At 38.8% G+C, this 19,719-nt stretch overlaps 2 protein-coding genes across 8 annotated transcripts in view; one reads left to right on the forward strand and one right to left on the reverse strand.

Moving 5' to 3' along the window:
- Positions 1-992, forward strand: part of MORN3 (MORN repeat containing 3) — a 49,671-nt gene extending 48,679 nt beyond the window's left edge. For all 5 annotated transcript variants that reach the window (XM_075178155.1, XM_075178140.1, XM_075178165.1 and 2 more), the window contains one exon: positions 340-992. In XM_075178155.1, coding sequence (XP_075034256.1) covers positions 340-408 — 69 coding nt within the window. In that variant the 3' untranslated portion in view covers positions 409-992. The remainder of the gene's footprint in view (positions 1-339) is intronic.
- LOC142095215 (calcium release-activated calcium channel protein 1-like) lies at positions 905-17,907 on the reverse strand. 3 transcript variants are annotated; one of them, XM_075178101.1, is made up of 2 exons: positions 17,507-17,907; positions 905-4,375 (listed from the first exon to the last, which is right to left on the reverse strand). In XM_075178101.1, exons 1-2 carry the CDS (start codon positions 17,738-17,740, stop codon positions 3,821-3,823), a joined length of 789 nt encoding a protein of 262 aa, XP_075034202.1. In that variant the 5' UTR covers positions 17,741-17,907; the 3' UTR covers positions 905-3,820. The 3 variants fall into 3 exon arrangements, with proteins under 3 accessions (XP_075034202.1, XP_075034220.1, XP_075034211.1); XM_075178119.1 differs by lacking the exon at positions 17,507-17,907 and adding an exon at positions 17,415-17,482; XM_075178110.1 differs by lacking the exon at positions 17,507-17,907 and adding an exon at positions 17,077-17,405.
- Between the last annotated feature and the right edge of the window lie 1,812 nt (positions 17,908-19,719).

Here is a 19,719-nt window from a genome sequence, read left to right on the forward strand (position 1 = left end):
GATGTGTAGGTGGTGCTGCACTGCCATGCACCCCTTCTACTTGCCCCAGGCTAAGTGCTGCCAGGGCACCTTTGTAGTCTATTATTTTCTTACACTAACAGCAAGATGAGGAGCTTGCACTTTCCTCAATGCAGAGCAAATCTTTAGAACAGTTCCAACAGACCATGATACAGCTCACAGATCGTGATGTACACGTTGTATCGGGCAGCTACATTCATGCTGGGTATCTATTATACACTTCTTGCAGGAAATCAGCAGCAATCTGAATTGTTTGTACAAGAGAACCAGGTAATTGTGTCTCGGGTGTCAACCTAACTTTTGTTGTTTTTTTTTGTACAGGTGAAAATAGTGGACCTGAAAGGCGTTTTAGAAGTTTCCAGAGCATCATTTCTTGAAAAACAAGAATGACATCAATTTCGATGGAAACGTTGGCGATAAAGATTATATGGAACATGTACTATGGTATCATTTAATAAAATAGCATTTATAAGCCATTGTCCAATTATCACATATAGCCAATCACTGCGTAGTAAAGGGCTGGATAGATTCTCAGGAGCCAGTTAACCAAGGCTGTTGGGTGGCTACTACAGATTTCCTATTTTTGTCCATGTCTGGGGGAGTGGTGCATTGTAAACATTACTTTATAGACTTTCCATATTAACAGGTGGGGTTTAATGTTAATGGAGAACACTACTGACCCCCAATGCATTCACTTGTAATAAACTCAAGTAATTGGATATACAGCTCCCAAAAACTGCTGCACAAATGCTACTTACCACAAGTGCAATGTATTTTGAAGCCAATGGCCAAGAGGCCTTAGAAAACATGTCCCTATGTGTAGAAACTGTAAATGATCTTTTAATTTGGTTGGTGCCAATGTAGCTTTAAGAACACACACAATATCCCCATATTAAAGCTATCCTTTTTATTTTATAGGATCAATAGTATAAATAATCTTTACACAGCAGAATTACATTCTGCAAAAGTTTTATTTCTAACAGTGCTTGAGCTCCAGTGAACAGAAATAACCCTTGTTTCATTATGTAGTCATCTTAAATACTGTTCCAGTACAGAATGACAAACCAACAAAATTGTGCATTACAATATCATGTGGCAGAACCGCTATATTTAGGGTAAAAAGTGTTTATCCTGTTCCCTTTTCTTACTTCACATTTACTAAGCATTCGTTACACAAATATTACAACAACCTGAATACATACTGCAGGAAACGTGCAGGTTATTGCTGGTAATCTTACATGTTCAAAGTTATTTTTTTTACATTGAACATACATCTAATATGTATAAAAAAAACAGAACCATTACCTTGAAGTTGTAGAAGACCTTTTGGTACATTATGTTAAAGGAAAACTTTACCCAAAACTAATTTTCTAATAGAATTGTGCATTTTCCAATGGTTGCCCAATTGTGTATATATTTATACAAAAATTATATAAAAAAAAGTTACAATAAAAGTTTAATGTTTCCAAAACTTTTAAATTTCATTCATCACTTGTCACCCAGGTTTCATGCAGTTTTGTTACATGAAAACCAGCTGAAATGATAGTAAGGGTTATTTACCAATATGCATGAAAGACAATATGCATACAGATTCCAAACACATAGTGTGAACAAGCTCTTTGTGCAAATTGATTCAAAAAAGTGATAGCGTTTACACAAAGCTAAATAATCTAACTAATAAAACTTCTATTAAAATTGGTAAAATAGGGAGAAAAATAAATGGTAAAACTAATAATTTTGCACTTCATACAATGACAGTTGTGGTTTTGTACGGTCACATTTTACTTAAGAATGTGATGCTTACATACACTTTGTACGGTGTTCTGTTACACAGGACTACCAGATGCACTAGACCAGTGATGGGCAACATGCAGCCCTCCGAGCCGCTACCTGAAGCCCCTGCCTGCTTTATTGTCAGATGTGTGTGTTATAGCTTATAACACTTGTTTACACACACTTGCTGATAGATCTGTATTTGATTAAATGATGAATGTTAGAAGGAGGCACCAACTGGCCTCTGAAGTGCATCAGGTTGCCCATCGCTGCACTAGACCCTTAAGCTTGTGTGTTCCTTATTACAAACTGAAATTGATTTATGTTCTGCTGGTAATGGTGTAGTAAAGGTGGTGTTTCCCATAGCAACCAATTGTTTGCTTTCTTTTACTGTACTGGAAAAAAAAAAAGTGTGGTGCTATGGCCAGCACCTCCTTTTCTGCGTGGCCACCTGCTGTGGCTTAATAGTATTCTTGGCAACAAGTCTGTTCTACACAGGAAACCAATTTTCTCTATGATCACACAGTTATCTCAGGTTCTGATAAACTCCTGCCACTTTTACATTAATTTCATTTTAGGTTTAGGGGTCCTTGAAACCTTTGGCCCTTTGCGTCCTAGAAACGGTTGCAAGTTTTAAAGTTTCAAATCTGTGCTGGCTTTGCATACATAAAAATCAAGTGCTATGATATAGTGTGGCGTTTCTAAGCCACTGGTACTTCTTCCTGCACATATCTCTTAAAACAAGGGATTTCTATTAAGTATAAAGTATTAAAATACTGCAAAAAACAAAAGCTATGGGTATGTTTTCTGTAGTTCCATGTGACCTAGGTAAACTTAGTATAGGCTAGGTAAAGATTTGAAAAAGCAAAATATAAACCAAAAACAAAAAAAAAACCCAAAACAAAACAGCTCTTTTCCACCCCCACCAAGAGTTTAGGTCTGTATCTGTGCCTGTGCTATAGTTTCCCTTTCTGTGCCAACATGAACATAACGCAGTAGCAATGTTTTTGAACTATACAAATGTTATATATATGTACACACTTTTTTTTTATTAAACTATTGAAATATTTGCATTAACAAAACCGGAGACAAAACAATTTGCCTCAGTATACAGAGTTCTCTCAAAGAAGAGCAGAATGCACCTGCTTTCATGCAGGCAGAGAGGCCAACGTTAAATATTATCTTCAACCATAAGGCCCAATTCATTGCAGCTGGGTCCTACCAGAGTAAAGACGTTAAGAAGAGGTTCATCTGATTAATATAATGTAAGTCCATACTGGTACAAAAAATGTAACAGGTCAAAGAGACATTGGCAATGCACCTCTGATGATGCATAGGAGGCACTTAAAGCGACATGGACAATTTAAAATGTTAGCAAATGCTGTAAAAAATTATGTTGATTGGGATCAACTATTAAGAGTCTTTGCATATATACATAAACACTATGTTTAGCATTCAAAGCAATCCAATGGCTCACACAAAAAAGGAGATTGTGGCATGCATTACAACACTTCTCTGCCAGCTGAACTACATACAGCCGACCACTTCCAGTGCCACCCACAGCGGTCACCCACACGGTACTCCAAAGGAGCGAGGCAGCAGTGTGCTTTATCACAATCACATACGTGAGGAGGGGGAACAACCATGCATGCTGCAGTAACAGTGAGATCTGAGGAGGTCTAATTTGGGAATGGTCCACAATGGTTATTCAAATCAAAATAATAAAAAAAAGTATGGAGATTTTTCCAAGCAGCTTGTTTTTGGGGGCAGACTTTTGCACACAGACCATGCAAAGTCCACATTCTGCTCTTAGAGCCAGATCTTACGCACACCGAGAAGAGTATAGATCACATTGGCGGATGGACATAAAGACCTGAATAAGCTGCAGCATAAACGTCTGCCTCACCCTTTACTGCAACGTGCATTCTTATTATAAAGGTATTACCCATTCCTGAGTAACAACACTCCTCACACATGTACCCAAAACAGCATAAGACAGGAACATTTAACCTTTTAATGGGAGTTAGGTTTAAGGATAATGAGCAGTCCCTTGGACAGAGTCCCCTCTGTGGTCCAATTGGTCCTGAAGTTGAGCCAGTTCAGCAAGTTCGTTCAACTCCTGGAACTGTCGGTCTGTTTTGTGACTGACCAGTGACCTGTAGAAATGAACAGCAAACACTATGAAGATTATTCCAAATGGCACCATTATGCATGTTGAAGCGATGGCTGCTTCTTTCCCAGGACTAATGTAAGTTGCATTCACGGATAACGTTGGATTGTTCACTGGGAGAAACTTCACCCAACAAAGCAGCACAACTTCAGCCAGGAACAGGAGCGTCCCAATAACCGTGGAGAAAGCCCAGGCTAGTTCAATGTGCCGATGCATCCTTTCATGAGGGGACTCTTTCACAGAGTTGAGATTATGGACGTTGCTCACTGCTTCTATATTGGGCAGGATACAGGTGCTGACCATCAGTGCAAATAAATGTACCGCAACCAGAACAGTAGTACAAGCACTGAAAGCTATCAGGAGGCCAGCTGGGTAGGCATGGTTTGCATCTAGTTGGACTTCTACCATTGCAACCTATCAAATCAAAGAAAAAACAATAAATAAATGGAGTACAAACAAAAAATTCAAAAGATGTAATAAAAAAAAATACAAGAAAAAGAAAAGTTTCACATTATTGGTAAAAACAGTAGCTATTCCGAACCGATCTATTTTATTCCCCCCACTACACTATACACCCACCCGCCATACAAATTCTTCAATACACTCCTGGGGTGGCACTACGTTTTACATTCAATAATAGGTATGATTTCATTCTAATATGTACATCTGTTAGTTTGAAAAGTTTTATAAAGGAATAATAAATAAATCTCTATGTGTTGTACTGTGCAACAGAGCTACATACTAGCACAGTGTTGGCCAACCTGTGACACTCCAGGTGTTGTGAAACTACACGTCCCAGCATACCCTTCCAGCAATAAGCTGCTATACATTGGCAAAGCATGCTGGGACTTGTGAAACTACAAGTCCCAGCATGCTTTGCCAATGTATAGCAGCTTATTGCTGGAAGGGTATGCTGGGACGTGTAGTTTCACAACACCTGGAGTGTCACAGGTTAGCCAACACTGTACTAGCACCTGCCTTATTTTCATTCTGTACCTCTTCTCCCATTTTAAAATTTCAATAAAATGTATTTAAAACACATAAAAAAGAACAAAAAAAACCAAAAACGCGGCAGGAGTATTCGACATATTCACAAAAACACAAAGCCAAAAATATATGTGCAACATGTTTTTGAAAGAGGATCACTAGCCAGTGTTTTGCAATATCTAAACAGCTTTTGTCATCTATGTATGTCCCAGGTCCAGGTAGGTGCTCAGCACTGAGCAAACAGTCCACTTGGCCATGTATGAGATCATTTCCTGTGCGGTCATCTCCCAATCGTAATTATGAACATGCCCAATAATTAGCCTATTGATTTGTAATAAATCATCATCATTGGACATCATGGTTTTCAGGTCATAAAAAGGAAAAATGAGGAAAAATAAGAATTTGTTGTTTGATTCCAGTGGCAATGATATGCAAATGATGAGCAGGAGATTTTAAGAAGTTAACATATTGCAACTGTTCTTTGAGAGGAAGTTTACAACCATACATTGTGATGAACGCCATTCAACTCAAGAATTTGTAGTCTAACAATTTCTCTTTGTAGGCTTGCTCAGCTCGATATGCAAATAAGATCTACTAGCTGACAGTGGGTGAGTGAATGTTCATGGACTGTACATGACGTTGTAGACAAAGTTTAGATTTCAACTAGGCCATATATATATATTTATTAAGAAAGCAGGTGAGCAGCTTTATTCTATGCGCACCACAAGACGACAAAAAAGCAATGTGTAATTCTAGGAAGACCAGATAATCTGACAAAGTTGTACGTCGTCTATTGTGGTACACTGTACACATTGTGAATACATACAGTAGTAATGACCAGTCAGCCTAATGAGACTGGTGTTGGCTCTAATAATATTTTTTCATGTTGAGTATCAACAACATTAACATAACTGCTAATTTAAGAATAATATGGATTCTTAAATGTGCAAAGAGTTAGAGTCTGCACAGTGTGTGCAATTTGCTGTAGAGGAAGCATCAACTCAAATACTTGATATCAACTTACAACTTAATAACATGTTAGTGCAGTCCTGTGAAGTAATTGTATATTAAAGTGTAAAGCGCTATGGAATTTGCTGGCGCTATATAAATAAATGTTGATGAAGATGAAGTGGAAGAAAGTAGAATAAATCACACCTTCACTGCTGCTTGCGGCTGACTAGAACACACCACTTTTTGTGGACACTTATTCTGTAACCATGGCAATACTTAACATCCCCTTCTTATTGGAAATCCATAATGTAATGCATTGCATACGAAAGAAGCCGTTTTATGGTTTAACTTGTATCTGAAAATGTATAAATAAAAGTTGATGGAACAACGATAAGTTTTTTTTGCTAGATGAATCTAAGCTGCTGCTGCATTGCTGCCACTGGGAGCCCATACACAGCAACCTTAACTAGAGCTCTGTAACTGCAGCTATTGTGGGGATTTATGGTCATATTTAAGGGATTAGGTGGTATTAATGGGAGATTTACGGGAACATAACCATGGAGATGTCAGGCTTTCCATGTAATGAAATCTAAATAGCTTTTGGTTTTGCAAAAACCCCACCAGTTTTAATTATATTTCTGTGTGATCCTGGACAAGTTATTTATGCTTCCATTAATACCTTAAAAAAGGATTTTATACTTAACTGTACATGGACTCTACATAAACAATTCCAATTAATGTTGTTTAAAAACTACCACAAACCCTTCTGGCCAACTCCTTTCATTCCTTCTCCTCCCTATATCTCCAACACCGTTTCTTCCCGTTCCCCCATAAACCCCAAAAATTGGTCAGCTGTAATGAGGACTACTGTTTTGTTTGTTTATATGCTCAACTGTTAGTCTTGTAAATTTTGTATAAGCTCTGTTATACTTTGCTATGTTTCATGATGGTGCATTGTATGTGTGTGTGTGTAACTGGATGGTGCAGTGTGTGTGTGTGTGTGTGTGTGTGTGTGTGTGTGTGTGTGTAACTGGCTGACCTTCAATGACTACAAAAAAAAAACAAAAAAACACAATAAAATGGATAAATATTAAATGAGTATTAATGGAAGGCTGAGCACAGAACACACAGGTCCAGGAGTTTATTTTTAATAAAAACAAATCTTCACTAAAACATAATATAAATTTAACAATTTGATGTCTAAAGCCAGGAAATGTCCCTCCTAGCACAATTGTACATTACATAATGGACAATGTGTCACTGCCAGCCCAGAACAGGATCCCTCCAGGGTAAGGAATAATGCTTACAGCAAAACCCAATTAATATTAATCAGAAAAACAGTAATTGCTTGGTTTCCCACTGGTCAACTAACAGGAACATGTTATAACTTCACGGGTACTTTGCTTAGAAAATTACTGATGGTGCATAAATTGTGAAAATGATTTCTATTGAGGTCAATGTGTGCACATTTTCCTTGGCTCCTAAATCCTTTTTTTATCCCCAAACCTAGTTAAGAATTATAAGTGTACCACTTTTAAGATATTTCATCCACAACCTAGTTTAACAGATACATTAGAAAGAAAATATTTGATAATAATGTGATGCACATGATACCAAGTGTCTCTTCTTACAGTTACTATTAAAATAATGTGGAGGGTAATGCAAGAGGCAGTGTGGAGGAAGACAGGGGCAAGTTTTAGATGCAATTCAGCATATTTTTGGTATGGTGCTCCAAGTTACAAACAATCCCCAAGCATGTAATGATCATACAACTCAAGCAGCTCAGATTGGTATGATCGTTTATATTTATAGATTACGCCAAGTACTCTCACAGCCAGAGAATGTGACCGTTTATTGTAACACTGCGGAGAAAATGGAATTTAGCAATAGTTTTCCACAGAAATAATGTTATTACGCAATAATGTGGCAGAAAAAATTATTATGGGAAAATTTGAACCCAAATGTCCGACTCATCTAAACCTTTTAATGGCACTTATTATCCTGGATGGTCATGCACTTCTTTTCAACAAATACAGTGCACTATGGTTTGTGTTCAATAAAGCCATGAAGGGGTGGTTTGTTTGCTCAAAATAGCTTATTAGGACTCTGGGCATGATCTCTTTAAGCCAAGGTAATGTAGTTAGACAAACTTTCTTATGAATGTTTCATTGTAATGGAAATACCCCTTTCCCCAAGGAGGTATTTCTGGGACATAAAAAGGTTTTAAAAGAACACGAACACACACACACACACACACACACACACACACACACACACACTAGGAGACCTTGACAGAACATTAAATGTGTTTGTAGTAGTGAAACTCTGTTGAAAACTTGTGGTGATCTCTTCATTTCCTTAAAAGAGGAAGTGTGTATGGACAGATAACATTTTTAGCACACTTGGACAGCTACAAATTTTTGTATTTAAACATGCGATTTTTTTTGTGTGCGTCTGTATAACCATAGTGAGTCAGGGTCTCTGGGGAAATGTATCAAACCTTCTAAAATCAGATTCTAATCATTTAACTCATGCATTTAAGCAAAGGAGGTAGTTGGAGGATTCTATGTATAAGTCAACAGTGTTGTGAAAGGAAAATGTGACTGTGTGACAAGAGGGGCAAGATTGAGGTTTATAGTTTGCATGGAAATAGGACTATGTGATCGGAATCTGTGTATCTAGAACATGTTTAATGAATAAAAATATAAAATTGTGTGTGTGGGGGGGGGATATTTACTATCCTGCCCCTGGTTTTAGTAATGAGAAAAAGGAAAAGGACGGGGACAATGACATCGGGTTCTGTTGACTGCAGGCTGTAGCCATTTTGGGTAGCATCACACAGACCACAAGTACATGCGTTTCTGGATGCGTTTTAAGTCTGCTCCTAGAACACAGCAGCGGGCAAACCCATTCAATTGTGGTCAGGGTCCTCCCCCCATCTGCTGGATCATGCTCACTAGCCTCCCATAAGAATAGGTTATGCTTGCCCTTTAGATAGTGTAGATGGGGTATGTCCTTTAAGTTCCGCTACGTATGCACACAGAGAGTTAAATGATTCAACAATTTATTTTGCTTATCAGCGTCGAATAATAAGAGGTGTGTAAGTATATTGTCAATGTACTAAAAACCGAATTATACAGTAGTTTACCTTGACTTAACATAGGTAACACATCTGTTCTCTTAAGTTGTTTACCATCATATACTGCACAACATATTTTTAAAATAAAGGCTACAGTCAGATTGCTCTATGGTGAATTCATCTGTAGTTCACTGTAAATAAAAGGAATCTTTGATCATTCAATATTTTAATATGACAATATAAGAGAAGTAACCATCCCTTATAGAGATTTTAAGAAACAGGAGGATATTGGTCCCAGACTACAGCTAGGTACACACTACAGCAAAAATAAACTATGAGCGATTTTTCAACTACATGAAAAACAAAATCCCGATCAGCCGGCCGATTTATGTGTACACACTGTACAATTACCTCCACATGTCTGCTCTTTGTCCCATAACAATGTCTGAATGGTGACCGCAATTCCTGTCTAGAATGACAGGTTGTAAAACAGGCTGCACACGGGAGAGAGAAGAGGAGAGGTACTGGGGAGGGAAGCTCCTGCAATTACATTATCATAATTACTCGTTCAAACTTTTGTGCACCTTTCTTGTTAGCAACTCTCCTTCAAGGCTGACAGTGAGAGGTTTCCCTGCACATGTCTCTCCCCACTAAACCCCCCCTCTCTCTCTCCTGATGGGCTGAACCATTGTGCTTCAGTAAAGTCACCCCTCTCTGAAAAGCAGTGGTGCTACCCACACAGCACTGGCCCAGCACACAGGGCAGCATTAACCCTGCCTGCACCTCACAAAGCATGGACAATCTCCATAGGCCGGACACCAGCTATCAAATGTCAGGTATATAGCTAGATTATCGTTCCATTTCAGCACAGTGCATACACACTGCAGAATTGGACAGACATTATTTATAACTGAAAGACATTTTCTAAACAGTACTACCAATCAAATGATGATCTATGTTTTGGAACCATGATCGTTCATGGTTCCAGGGTACACACTACTGTGATATCGGCCAGTCGTTTATTGTCTGATTGGCCCAATAATTGAAAACAGTGTAGCGTTTACCTAGCCTTAGGCATACCTCTGGGGAAAGGTATGAGCCCATAGAGGGTCGGAGAGATAAGGAAATAAGCATTTCCTTTTATTACCCACTGTTTTAAAGGTCACTTTCAGCATAGGAGTAGGGGGCCTGTCCAATACTTCACAAATAGCACTATCTGTGCTAATGAGAAGCTGGAGAAAAGAAGAAGAAATGGAACAAAATGTCCCTGTGACTCCATTCCATTTGCTAGTCTCAGTATTTCACCACTGAAAATACCTAAAATGGTAGTCAGATTCATCATTTCTGAATGGGTATCATCCATCGTATAAAACTTGGATTATTTGTTTGGTGTTGCGTCGGATCCTCTGAATACTTACACCGTTCTGTACCTTCCTCAGCTTTTGCATAGATCAGTGTTCCCCTGGCTTCTGAAGAGAGGGGCAGGACACATGCATTTGTTTCTTTAGCTGTACAAATTGATGCACTAGCAATTTAGAGTGGATTTATAGTCAAATATAATAGAAGTCTATTTGGCAAGTTGAGACTCCGTCCAACACCACAAAAGCCGTATGGTACATATCAACAGGGAACAGATCATTGGCAAATGACCTGAGGTACAGCATATAAAGGCCGTTACCACAAATATGGCATAAATAGAGGTGTTTCCCATAATATCTGCAGTAGAAATGTGGCGTCATCTTTCCGCCAATACGAACCTCCACACAGACAAGGTATTAGTTTCAGCTATGTTTGGAGCGTTTTTCCCCAGCAACTTAATTTAGCTTGTAGTAAGTCTGATACAATAATTTTATTCAGGCCACTTTTTGGGGTGGTGAGGATTGAGAATTTGGGAAGTAGAATGCCCAATAATGGGGGTTTGCAAGTTAGAAAAGAAAGAAAGATAGGACATGAGGGTGCAGACTTGGATATCTGCATTATTTACCCCACACTGTATTTTCAGGATTTCATTAAGCTCAGGGACAATGGTTTCACCTCCTTATTGATACCAATTCACATGTGTAATGGGCAGAGAAGAGAACAGGTGTTTAATCCACTAGTAGGTTATTTGGTCTGCACGGACTCAGCTGTATGACCTGGGTTCAACTTAACCTTTGGACATGAGATTTTAGGAATATCCAGACGGTTATAAGACTTTAGGACATGTGGGCAGGAATTGTGCCACGGTGGGCTTGGCAGTGTGGCATTTCAATGAAATGCCTTGGATAACAATTAAAAACTAACAAGTGTCTACACCGGTTTGCTTAAATTAGGGTCTGGTTGATAGACATTCATTGTTAGATGGAGACACTTGCCTCACTGGGTGGGATGGGATGTGGGATCAGAAATATTTAATTTTATCAGGCAAACCCTGTAGATAACACTGTGTGTGGAGGGGATACAGGATAGAGGAGTCCTTGGCAGCAAGTAAAATAGGATCAAGTCCTTATTGCTGGATAGTTTACAACACGAGCGCTTATATAGAGCGATGGTCTCTGAAAAATATTTAAAAACTTGTGTGTATTAAATCTCCCTTGAATACCCACCAAACCTGGCTAGTACTTTTGAGACCAAGGTCTGGTATGTGTTAGAACTTATGGCAATTTTTAGCATAGTGATTTGTTATTGTTGGTATGCTGCAATAGAATGCAGTGGACATTACATTGTCATCAGAAAGTGTGTCACCGTGGGTTTATGTCTAGGCTTAAGCTGACGTTTGTCCTTGCCATGTATTTTATAGAACAGAACCAAAAGACAGCATGTACCGCAGGCTGACAATCTAAATCAGAACACTGAACCTTACATCAGGATCTCTTTACATTCTTGTGCTTAGCAAATTCATTTAAACATGAAAGTGGCAAATTTGATTCCACACCGGCCATTTGCAGGTTTTAGAGGAGAATATACCAAACACAGAGAGGCACAATGCAGGCTAAACAAGCATAACTGTAGCACAACAACTGTGTGTTATAGTCAGCTATGAAAGTGTTACCTTGATAAAATACCTATATGCCCATTATATAACAGATATTATGTAACATTACTTATGTACTGTAGGACAAGAAAGTTACACTGTTGTAATCTTACTGCTCCAGTGAACTATTAGCAGATTTCTAGATTCTATTTCCATAAATAGAACATTTCTGGTTTACTTTGCAGGTGCAAAACAACAAAACAGTTGTGATGTAACGTGGACAACTTACTATCTTGTATCAACAGACAAACTACAGCTTCATTGTTTAACGCTGACATAGGATTTATTTGTGCATTCATATTGCTGCTCTACAAACATACAGGATATTTCAGAGTAACAGGGCTGTCCAAATGGCAGCTTTTCAAGAGCTTCCTGCAAGCCCCAACACAGCAAAAAATAAAAGATTTTTTTATACAATACAGACGCACAATTTATAAATGGATATACTCAGTGAAACATATGCACGCATTACATAGTGATGTTGAGGGGGAAACAAATCAAAAAAATCCAATGTTCATCATATTGAACCTATTCTGTAGTATGTACCCTTCCAGATGAAAGCAAAACCATAATTCCAAATGAAACAAATGCCATTCTAGCTCACTTGTGGGTATTTTGACCACATTTTGGCAATTTTATGCATTCCCTGAATCAATTAAACCAACCACTTAATTAGTTACGACTGCATTTACAATTCCTTGTAGGAAAGGCATCATACCCAGTTATATATCATGCCAAAACTGCCTAAGTCCACAGCCAGACCACCCTAAAGATGACTGCAGACAGGATTTATATCCTATGCTCATGTCACATGCCGCCTCTCTTGATATACAGAAGGTGTACTGTTGAAATAGGGATTATTGATCCCCAAAATAAACAGCAACTTCTATGCACATCGGTGTCTTCACATAGCAGGGAACAAACGTGGACACAATAGAAAGACCCACAGTAAGCCTGATATCAGTTCATTGTAGCCAGACTAAAGTAATCCGATTGGTTGTTAGCAGTTACAGCAAATCATTGCGGCATGGGGATTACATAAGCCCTTATATGCCGTCCGTGTTCTCCAGCATAACAGTTTTAAAATACTAGATTTCAAGTAACTCCTAATCTCATGAAAGTAAGTTATAAGCACAAAAGCAAGAACGGTTTTTAGCGGTGGGGCCTGTACACAAGGGACCACAAAGATGCTTCAATGTCAACGTTCAAGAAAGTGTGTGTAATGAGCAGCCCATAGGTAATAATGTGTTCTAGTTTTCGGACACTTACAAGGCATGGGAACAAATCAGAAATGGAAAATAAAGAACATTCATACAAATGCAAGATAAAAGTTTTGGTATGTAAGAGAGCTCTTTACTTGCCATATTTTGCGTTATCTCAATATGTTCTCATTTTAGCAGTTTCTAGAGACAAATACACTACAATCCTGGGAGTTGAAGGAATAAATATAATGATAGCATTAGAAAATACACTGCTGTATAGAGAATATTACACATTCGGAAGCATGCACTGAACACAAACTGCTGTAACATGTCACTTGTAGAATAATACCCCCTCCCCCTTTGAAGACACTAGGTCCCATTTTTAGATTTCTCCTATCTTGGAATGCAATACTGATATCCTGGATCTCATTAAATGTGCAATCAGGGACAGCCTAGCCCAGGCCAACATAAAGACACAAAGACACATGCTGGAACAGCTGCCGGTTACTTCCAAGGTTGTCAAAGTACAAGGCCCTTACCCTTATGTTTTTACAACATGGCAATAGTAACCATTAAGAAAACCTTGTGTTGCATTCTGCTATCACCACCATTTATTTATATAGCGTCACTAATTCTGCAACGCTGTACAGAGAACAGTCTAAATTGCCTGACACACACACACACACACACACACACACACACACACACACACACACACACACACTAGGGTCAATGTGTTAGCAGCCAATTAACTTACCAGTATGTTTTTGGAGTGTTTTCTATATCACCCATTTATTTATAATGTTGGGCACTCATTGGTTTCTTGATAATGCTCTATATATTAATCAATGTGCATCAACGTGATGATTATACATATTGATCAGTATATACATATTCATCGGTAACCAAGGTAAAAAATATATCTAAAAAAAATTGTCAGAATATAAATAGAAATATAAACATCAAGCTAAAACAAGCACATCAATAGATAAAAACCAACAATACCAATTTGTACAAAATAAAACTATACCACATGAATCACTTGTACAAATTGGTATTGTTGTTTTTTATCTCTCTATTGATATGCTTGTAATAATATATAGGGGCATATTCAATTGACGGCGGGATCGCCGAAAATATTACCATTATTACGGTAATATCTCACTGGATTTCAGCTCGCAGCATCCAGCTAGTAAATTACCGTATTAACGGTTTTCCCCATGCAGGATTACCGTAATAACGGTAATATTTTTGGAGCGCGGGATTTTCGGTGATCCCGCCGTCAATTGAATATGCCTCATAGAGCATTTATCAAGAAGCCAATGAGCGCCCAACATTATAAATATTTGGCTTTTACTGTAAGGGAGGGATACCCTTAGTTGGTGCAGCTCTTGCAACATTTAGGACGAGAGCGCGATTCCGTCCCCCTTTTTTTCAATCATATCACCCATTACAAACATAGGCAGGCTGCCTCGGCTATATGTTCTCTGTCACAACAAGAACAACCAAATGAATTCTAAATGGGTAAATGAGTATAGAGCGAGCCAAGCCATACAGAATTGGAAACAGGAAACAAGTAGACTAGTAGCAGGTCATCTATAGTGTTCAACAACCCCCCTGCCCAATAGGCTCAGTAAATAAGCCCAGGACATCACATTGTAATGGTATAGGGAAATCATGTTATTTTAGGGGTTTGTTCACACGGAGGTTTCATACAGCAGGTGTGGTCCATCACATCATAAAGTCACAAGGATAGAGTGTTTCTTCTCACAGACACAAGATAGCCATAAGTGACAACACTGTATTATTGGGTTAAACTGTTGGTGACTTTAAATAGAAAAAAAAAATAATCTATACAGTAAAACAAAGGTTAAGTAGAGAAGATATACAGATTATGCTTATCTGATCAAATATATCCAGTCTACCTGTATGTGTACATTTGTTTTACTTTTGCATTACTGCACCCTTGTAATAACATACAAGAGGGAAATAAACCTAATATACTGCACAATAATACAAAATACTGTACCAGATAATGTCTGTGCTGTAAAATGCAGGAAACTGTGGTGAAAAGAAAGGGAAACTGGCCCAATGAACTGCATTAGAAGAGGGGACCATATGTCACATGAAGACTGTGTAGCAACCTGAAAGTTACATATTCGTGTATTTATATTTTTAAGGGTAATTTTCAGTCAAATGTAGCACTCCAGTAACTGCTAGTCGGACAAAAAAACAAAAATGTTTGACCACAATATTTTACTAGGCACAGAGGAAGTGTGGTTCAGGCTGAGTTTTCAGTACCTGATAAAAGGACATGCATACTTCCATAGGGTAGTGCTGAGTATATGACATAACTATTAAAAAAAAAAAAAAAAAAAGACGCTAAGGCAATATACACAGTGGGGTATGATGACATGGGTTAAAAGAGGGAAAATATATAAAGTTGCCTTGCGCTTTTATGTGTTTAATCGGTTTTATTAAACATGCGTCTCTGACAAGACAGGAAGTTTTTATCCTGTTCAAACCAAATGCATTAACGCATCTCATTGTGTTTAAAATGAGCTCCCACTTTGATTAACTGAAGTTTTTAAACTACGTTGCCACAAAATTAGCAGCAAAAAAATAGAAGCTTTAAATAGAAAATAAGACGCACTGCGGGGTATCACAACTTGACGCACACATACAAACGCATATGTGTGCAGTCTCTGGTCTTATTTTTTATTTTCACAGCTGTTTACATGACCTTAGCTTGTGTTATGTTATTCTTAAACACAGAATTTTAACATAATTGCGTACACAGTCTATCAGTGGTGCAAAAAAAAAATGATTTTATTGTTCACGAAGGATATCCTGTTTAGAACAAAAATGAAAAAGTTACTTCTGAGAAGCAGCCAATTGTTACACTACTCTAACAGTAAAAATACAAGCTTAAAACAGTATTTGAAAAGAGAAATTTTTAATCATGGCAACTTTGAGTGGAAGTGTACATCAGCTTGGGGAAGTCATTCTGTATCACAACTTTAAAATAATGCATTTTGCATATCCTAAAATGCTTTTTTTTGCCATCCTGTTTTTTAATCATTAACTTTATAATGAAAATATATTAATTTTTTTTTTTTTTTTTTTACATTTCAGTCTAACTCTTACTATGAAAAGCTAGAGCTGAACAAGACTGTGGAAACATCCTAGTACATTAATACTTGCACTTCATAATCCCAAACTATGCAGAGGCTTAACAGCAAGAATTGGGTAGAGGACACCAAGCCAAACTAAGAAATAAAGGAGAAAGAGAGAAGGAAAGGAAGATAGGAAGAATTTAAACAAATCAAACAAGTAAAAATATTTGTTAAAAAACAAAGAGTAAGGTTTTGTTTTTTAACATACCATGAAATGCGCTCTGCTCCCAATTCCCCAAATCATATAATAAACTTTCAAAATTACAATGTTGTGTTCTTTATATAGTTTGTTAATTCACGTATTACTGTTATACCATCGAGCATTCTACTTTGCTATTTCTATTATTTGCACATGCAGTCATTTCAAAATAATTTTAATTTTAAATATAGAGGATGAAAACAAATGTACTGTATTCCATTTCCATATTTAGGGAAATTAAAGTTCATTAGTACAGATATAAAACTTAAACTGTGAACAGAGTAAAAACAAATAAATAATAATATGACATGAATAACAAACAAGTTATTTTGCCTATGGAGCCTCTATAATACAAAGGCACAAAATAAATGTGCATGAATCCAAGTGGGCACAAATGAAAATAGTCCACAAACAGTAGTAAGAATGGGTAAGTTTAGTTTACATATATAATGCATATGGTCATCTCGGAAGCCACTTAATAAAAGATATGCAGATACACAGCTCTTACCATTATGCAGTTAGTACACAGTAGTATGTGCAGTAACAGTAATCACCCTACTACTGAGACATGATGAGCACCATAGCATCCATACAGCACATGTGGGGGTCACAGGAGACCACAAACAGTACTAAGGCAATGGATTGAAGTTTCCACCTAACAGTAAATCTATATAGTCAGAAATGTGACATGTGCATGCATCAGTGAGTGTCTGTCACCCTCCTGAGCACAGCACAGATGCACCATATCAGTGATCACCAGCCAGTGAACCCCATCTTTACAGCCCCTCATGCCTCTTGTGCAGTAATAAAGCAGTGAGGTCACTGCACAGTGCTGATGATCAGTACCGTGTGTGGAAGAGCAGACACTGCGGCCGGGGCACATGTACAGCGTGACAGCGGTAACCTTGAGCCCGGCTTTGCACGGCGGATCCTCTTACCATGGCGAATCCGGAGAGCAGCGCCGAGGTGCGGCTGGAGGCTTTGAGCTTGGCCCGGCTCAGGTAGAGCTTCCTCCAGGACAGCGCCTGCATCGAGTGCTCGTTCAGACTCATGAGCTCCACGTAGCTCCGGCTAATCCACTCCGGGTAGGACAACTCCTCCTCCTTCACCTCCTGCTGCTGCTGGGGACGCGGGCGGGATTTCTGTGGCACTGGACTGCGCTCCGAGAACATTTGCCCACAGCCTAGTAATACAAGTGCACCCGGCTCATCTTACGCAGCGGGAAACGAGAGAGCCTCCTGGGGAGAAAACTGCTCCGAGCACCACGGGTGTGTGAGCGAGAGAGGGCGTCACCCGCCCTTCCCCACAATACTGCAACTTGTCATCTTACTCCTGCCAACCAGCGCCCATGTTGTTCTTACTTCCGCCAACCAGTGATGTTATTAGCATCACTCACACTACTCCCAGTCACTGGAGTCAGTCCAACTGTTATGTAGGTCCTCCTTCCTCACACATCCTATGGTCAGGTGATGTGGGTGGAGAATGTAGAGTATGGGCCACTCTAAAATGTTAAGTTTGTTGATGAAACGCATTAGTCTTCTAAAACATTAGGGGTTATTTATCATAGACTTTGGGTACGTTGTTCTGTCACAAATTGTAATACAACTATTTGTGCTACTAAATAAAGCGTGTTTGTGTGACATTCATGGTGCAGATATGATCCCCACTTATTGTTGCTGTACCACATTCTGTGGCGTCATAATGGGGCATATTCAATAGTCGGCGGAAACGCCAAAAACCTCGCGCTGAAATCCAGCTAACTATTACCGTAATAACGGTAGTAGTTTTAACACGGTGGGGAATCGGAAGAATTGAATATTCAATTGTTAGTTTTCCGCGCCGCGGAAAAACTAGTACAGTTAATACGGTAATATGTAACTGGATTTCAGCTCGCGGTTTAGGGAGCTGTGAGCTGAAATCCAGCGAGTAAATTACCGTATTAACTGTTTTTCCGCGCACATTAACCGTAATAATGGTAATCGTGCGTGGGCCGCGAGATTTTTGGCGTTTCTGCCGAGAATTGAATATGCTCCATAGAGTCAGATGTAAGTCTGACTTGTATGCGTCAAAAGCCCTTAGAGGTGCAAGGTAAAATGAGTGGAGATTTCTACCATAATTGCCGGAAATGTGCGCTACGCGATGTCAGTGCGTCACATTGCCGTCAATTGAATCTCCCCCTTAGACTGAAATGTATCTCCCCATTGTATCTATATACACTTAGAGAGACATAATGGGGGAGGGAGTGGGCAGGCATAGCATAGTGAGGGCGTGTTAACATTATTTACGTACCGTTGAGGGTGAAGTAGCCACAGTTACAGGGGCGGACCTAGACTTTTTTTAAGGCATGCGATTTAGCATAGCCCCATTCCTCCTTCACCCCTCTTTCATTTTGTTCGGACCTGGCAGCTGAGAAAAACGCAGTGGATGCTACGCAGCTGCTCTGTGTTTAAAACATAATTGGAGCAGCTGAGCAGGATCCTCTGCCTGCCTCTCGGCCACTATGCAAATGTATGTAGTGTGCTGTTAGGAAGGATGATTGCTCCCCTCGGGATGTGCTGATGCACAGATACCCCTGTGTTTGGGCTGCTTTCTCCCTGGTGCTAGATCCATGCTGATGATGATGATGACCATCAGCACGAAACTTGCTGTGTTTAAATAAAAAAAAAAAACCAGCATATTGCTCCCCAATAGCCTAACCAGCTGCCAGCGTAAGCTGGTACTGCCGAAATCAGGGGGACAAAAATTGTGAGGTCCTCTGCCATAGTGCCAAACCAGCCCTAGGTCAGACAATGCAGGGCTGGATTTCCAAGGGGATTGGGCTGCAAACAAAAATTTTAAACTATTCATTTAATGGCTTTACTAAGCTGTTACACATTTTGCATAGCATTACGCGTTGTGTGGTGCAGAATATGGAGTAAAGTATGGAATGTAATTTTCACTTACATAAGTGCAAACTGCGTTCAAATCTAAATAAGGCTTTCAATGTCTAAGCAACTCCTTAAAACTAAAAAATAATGTTGATTAAATATGAGACTGTACTACAATCTTCACCTCATATTTTCAAACATACATAAAAATGTGGATTTTCTAAATATCCACACTTTAACATTTTGCACTTGTTACGATGAGAAACCATTGTGTTAGATTTTAG

Source organism: Mixophyes fleayi, chromosome 1 (genome assembly GCF_038048845.1).
Source record: "Mixophyes fleayi isolate aMixFle1 chromosome 1, aMixFle1.hap1, whole genome shotgun sequence".
In the NCBI taxonomy this organism is placed as follows: domain Eukaryota; kingdom Metazoa; phylum Chordata; class Amphibia; order Anura; family Limnodynastidae; genus Mixophyes; species Mixophyes fleayi.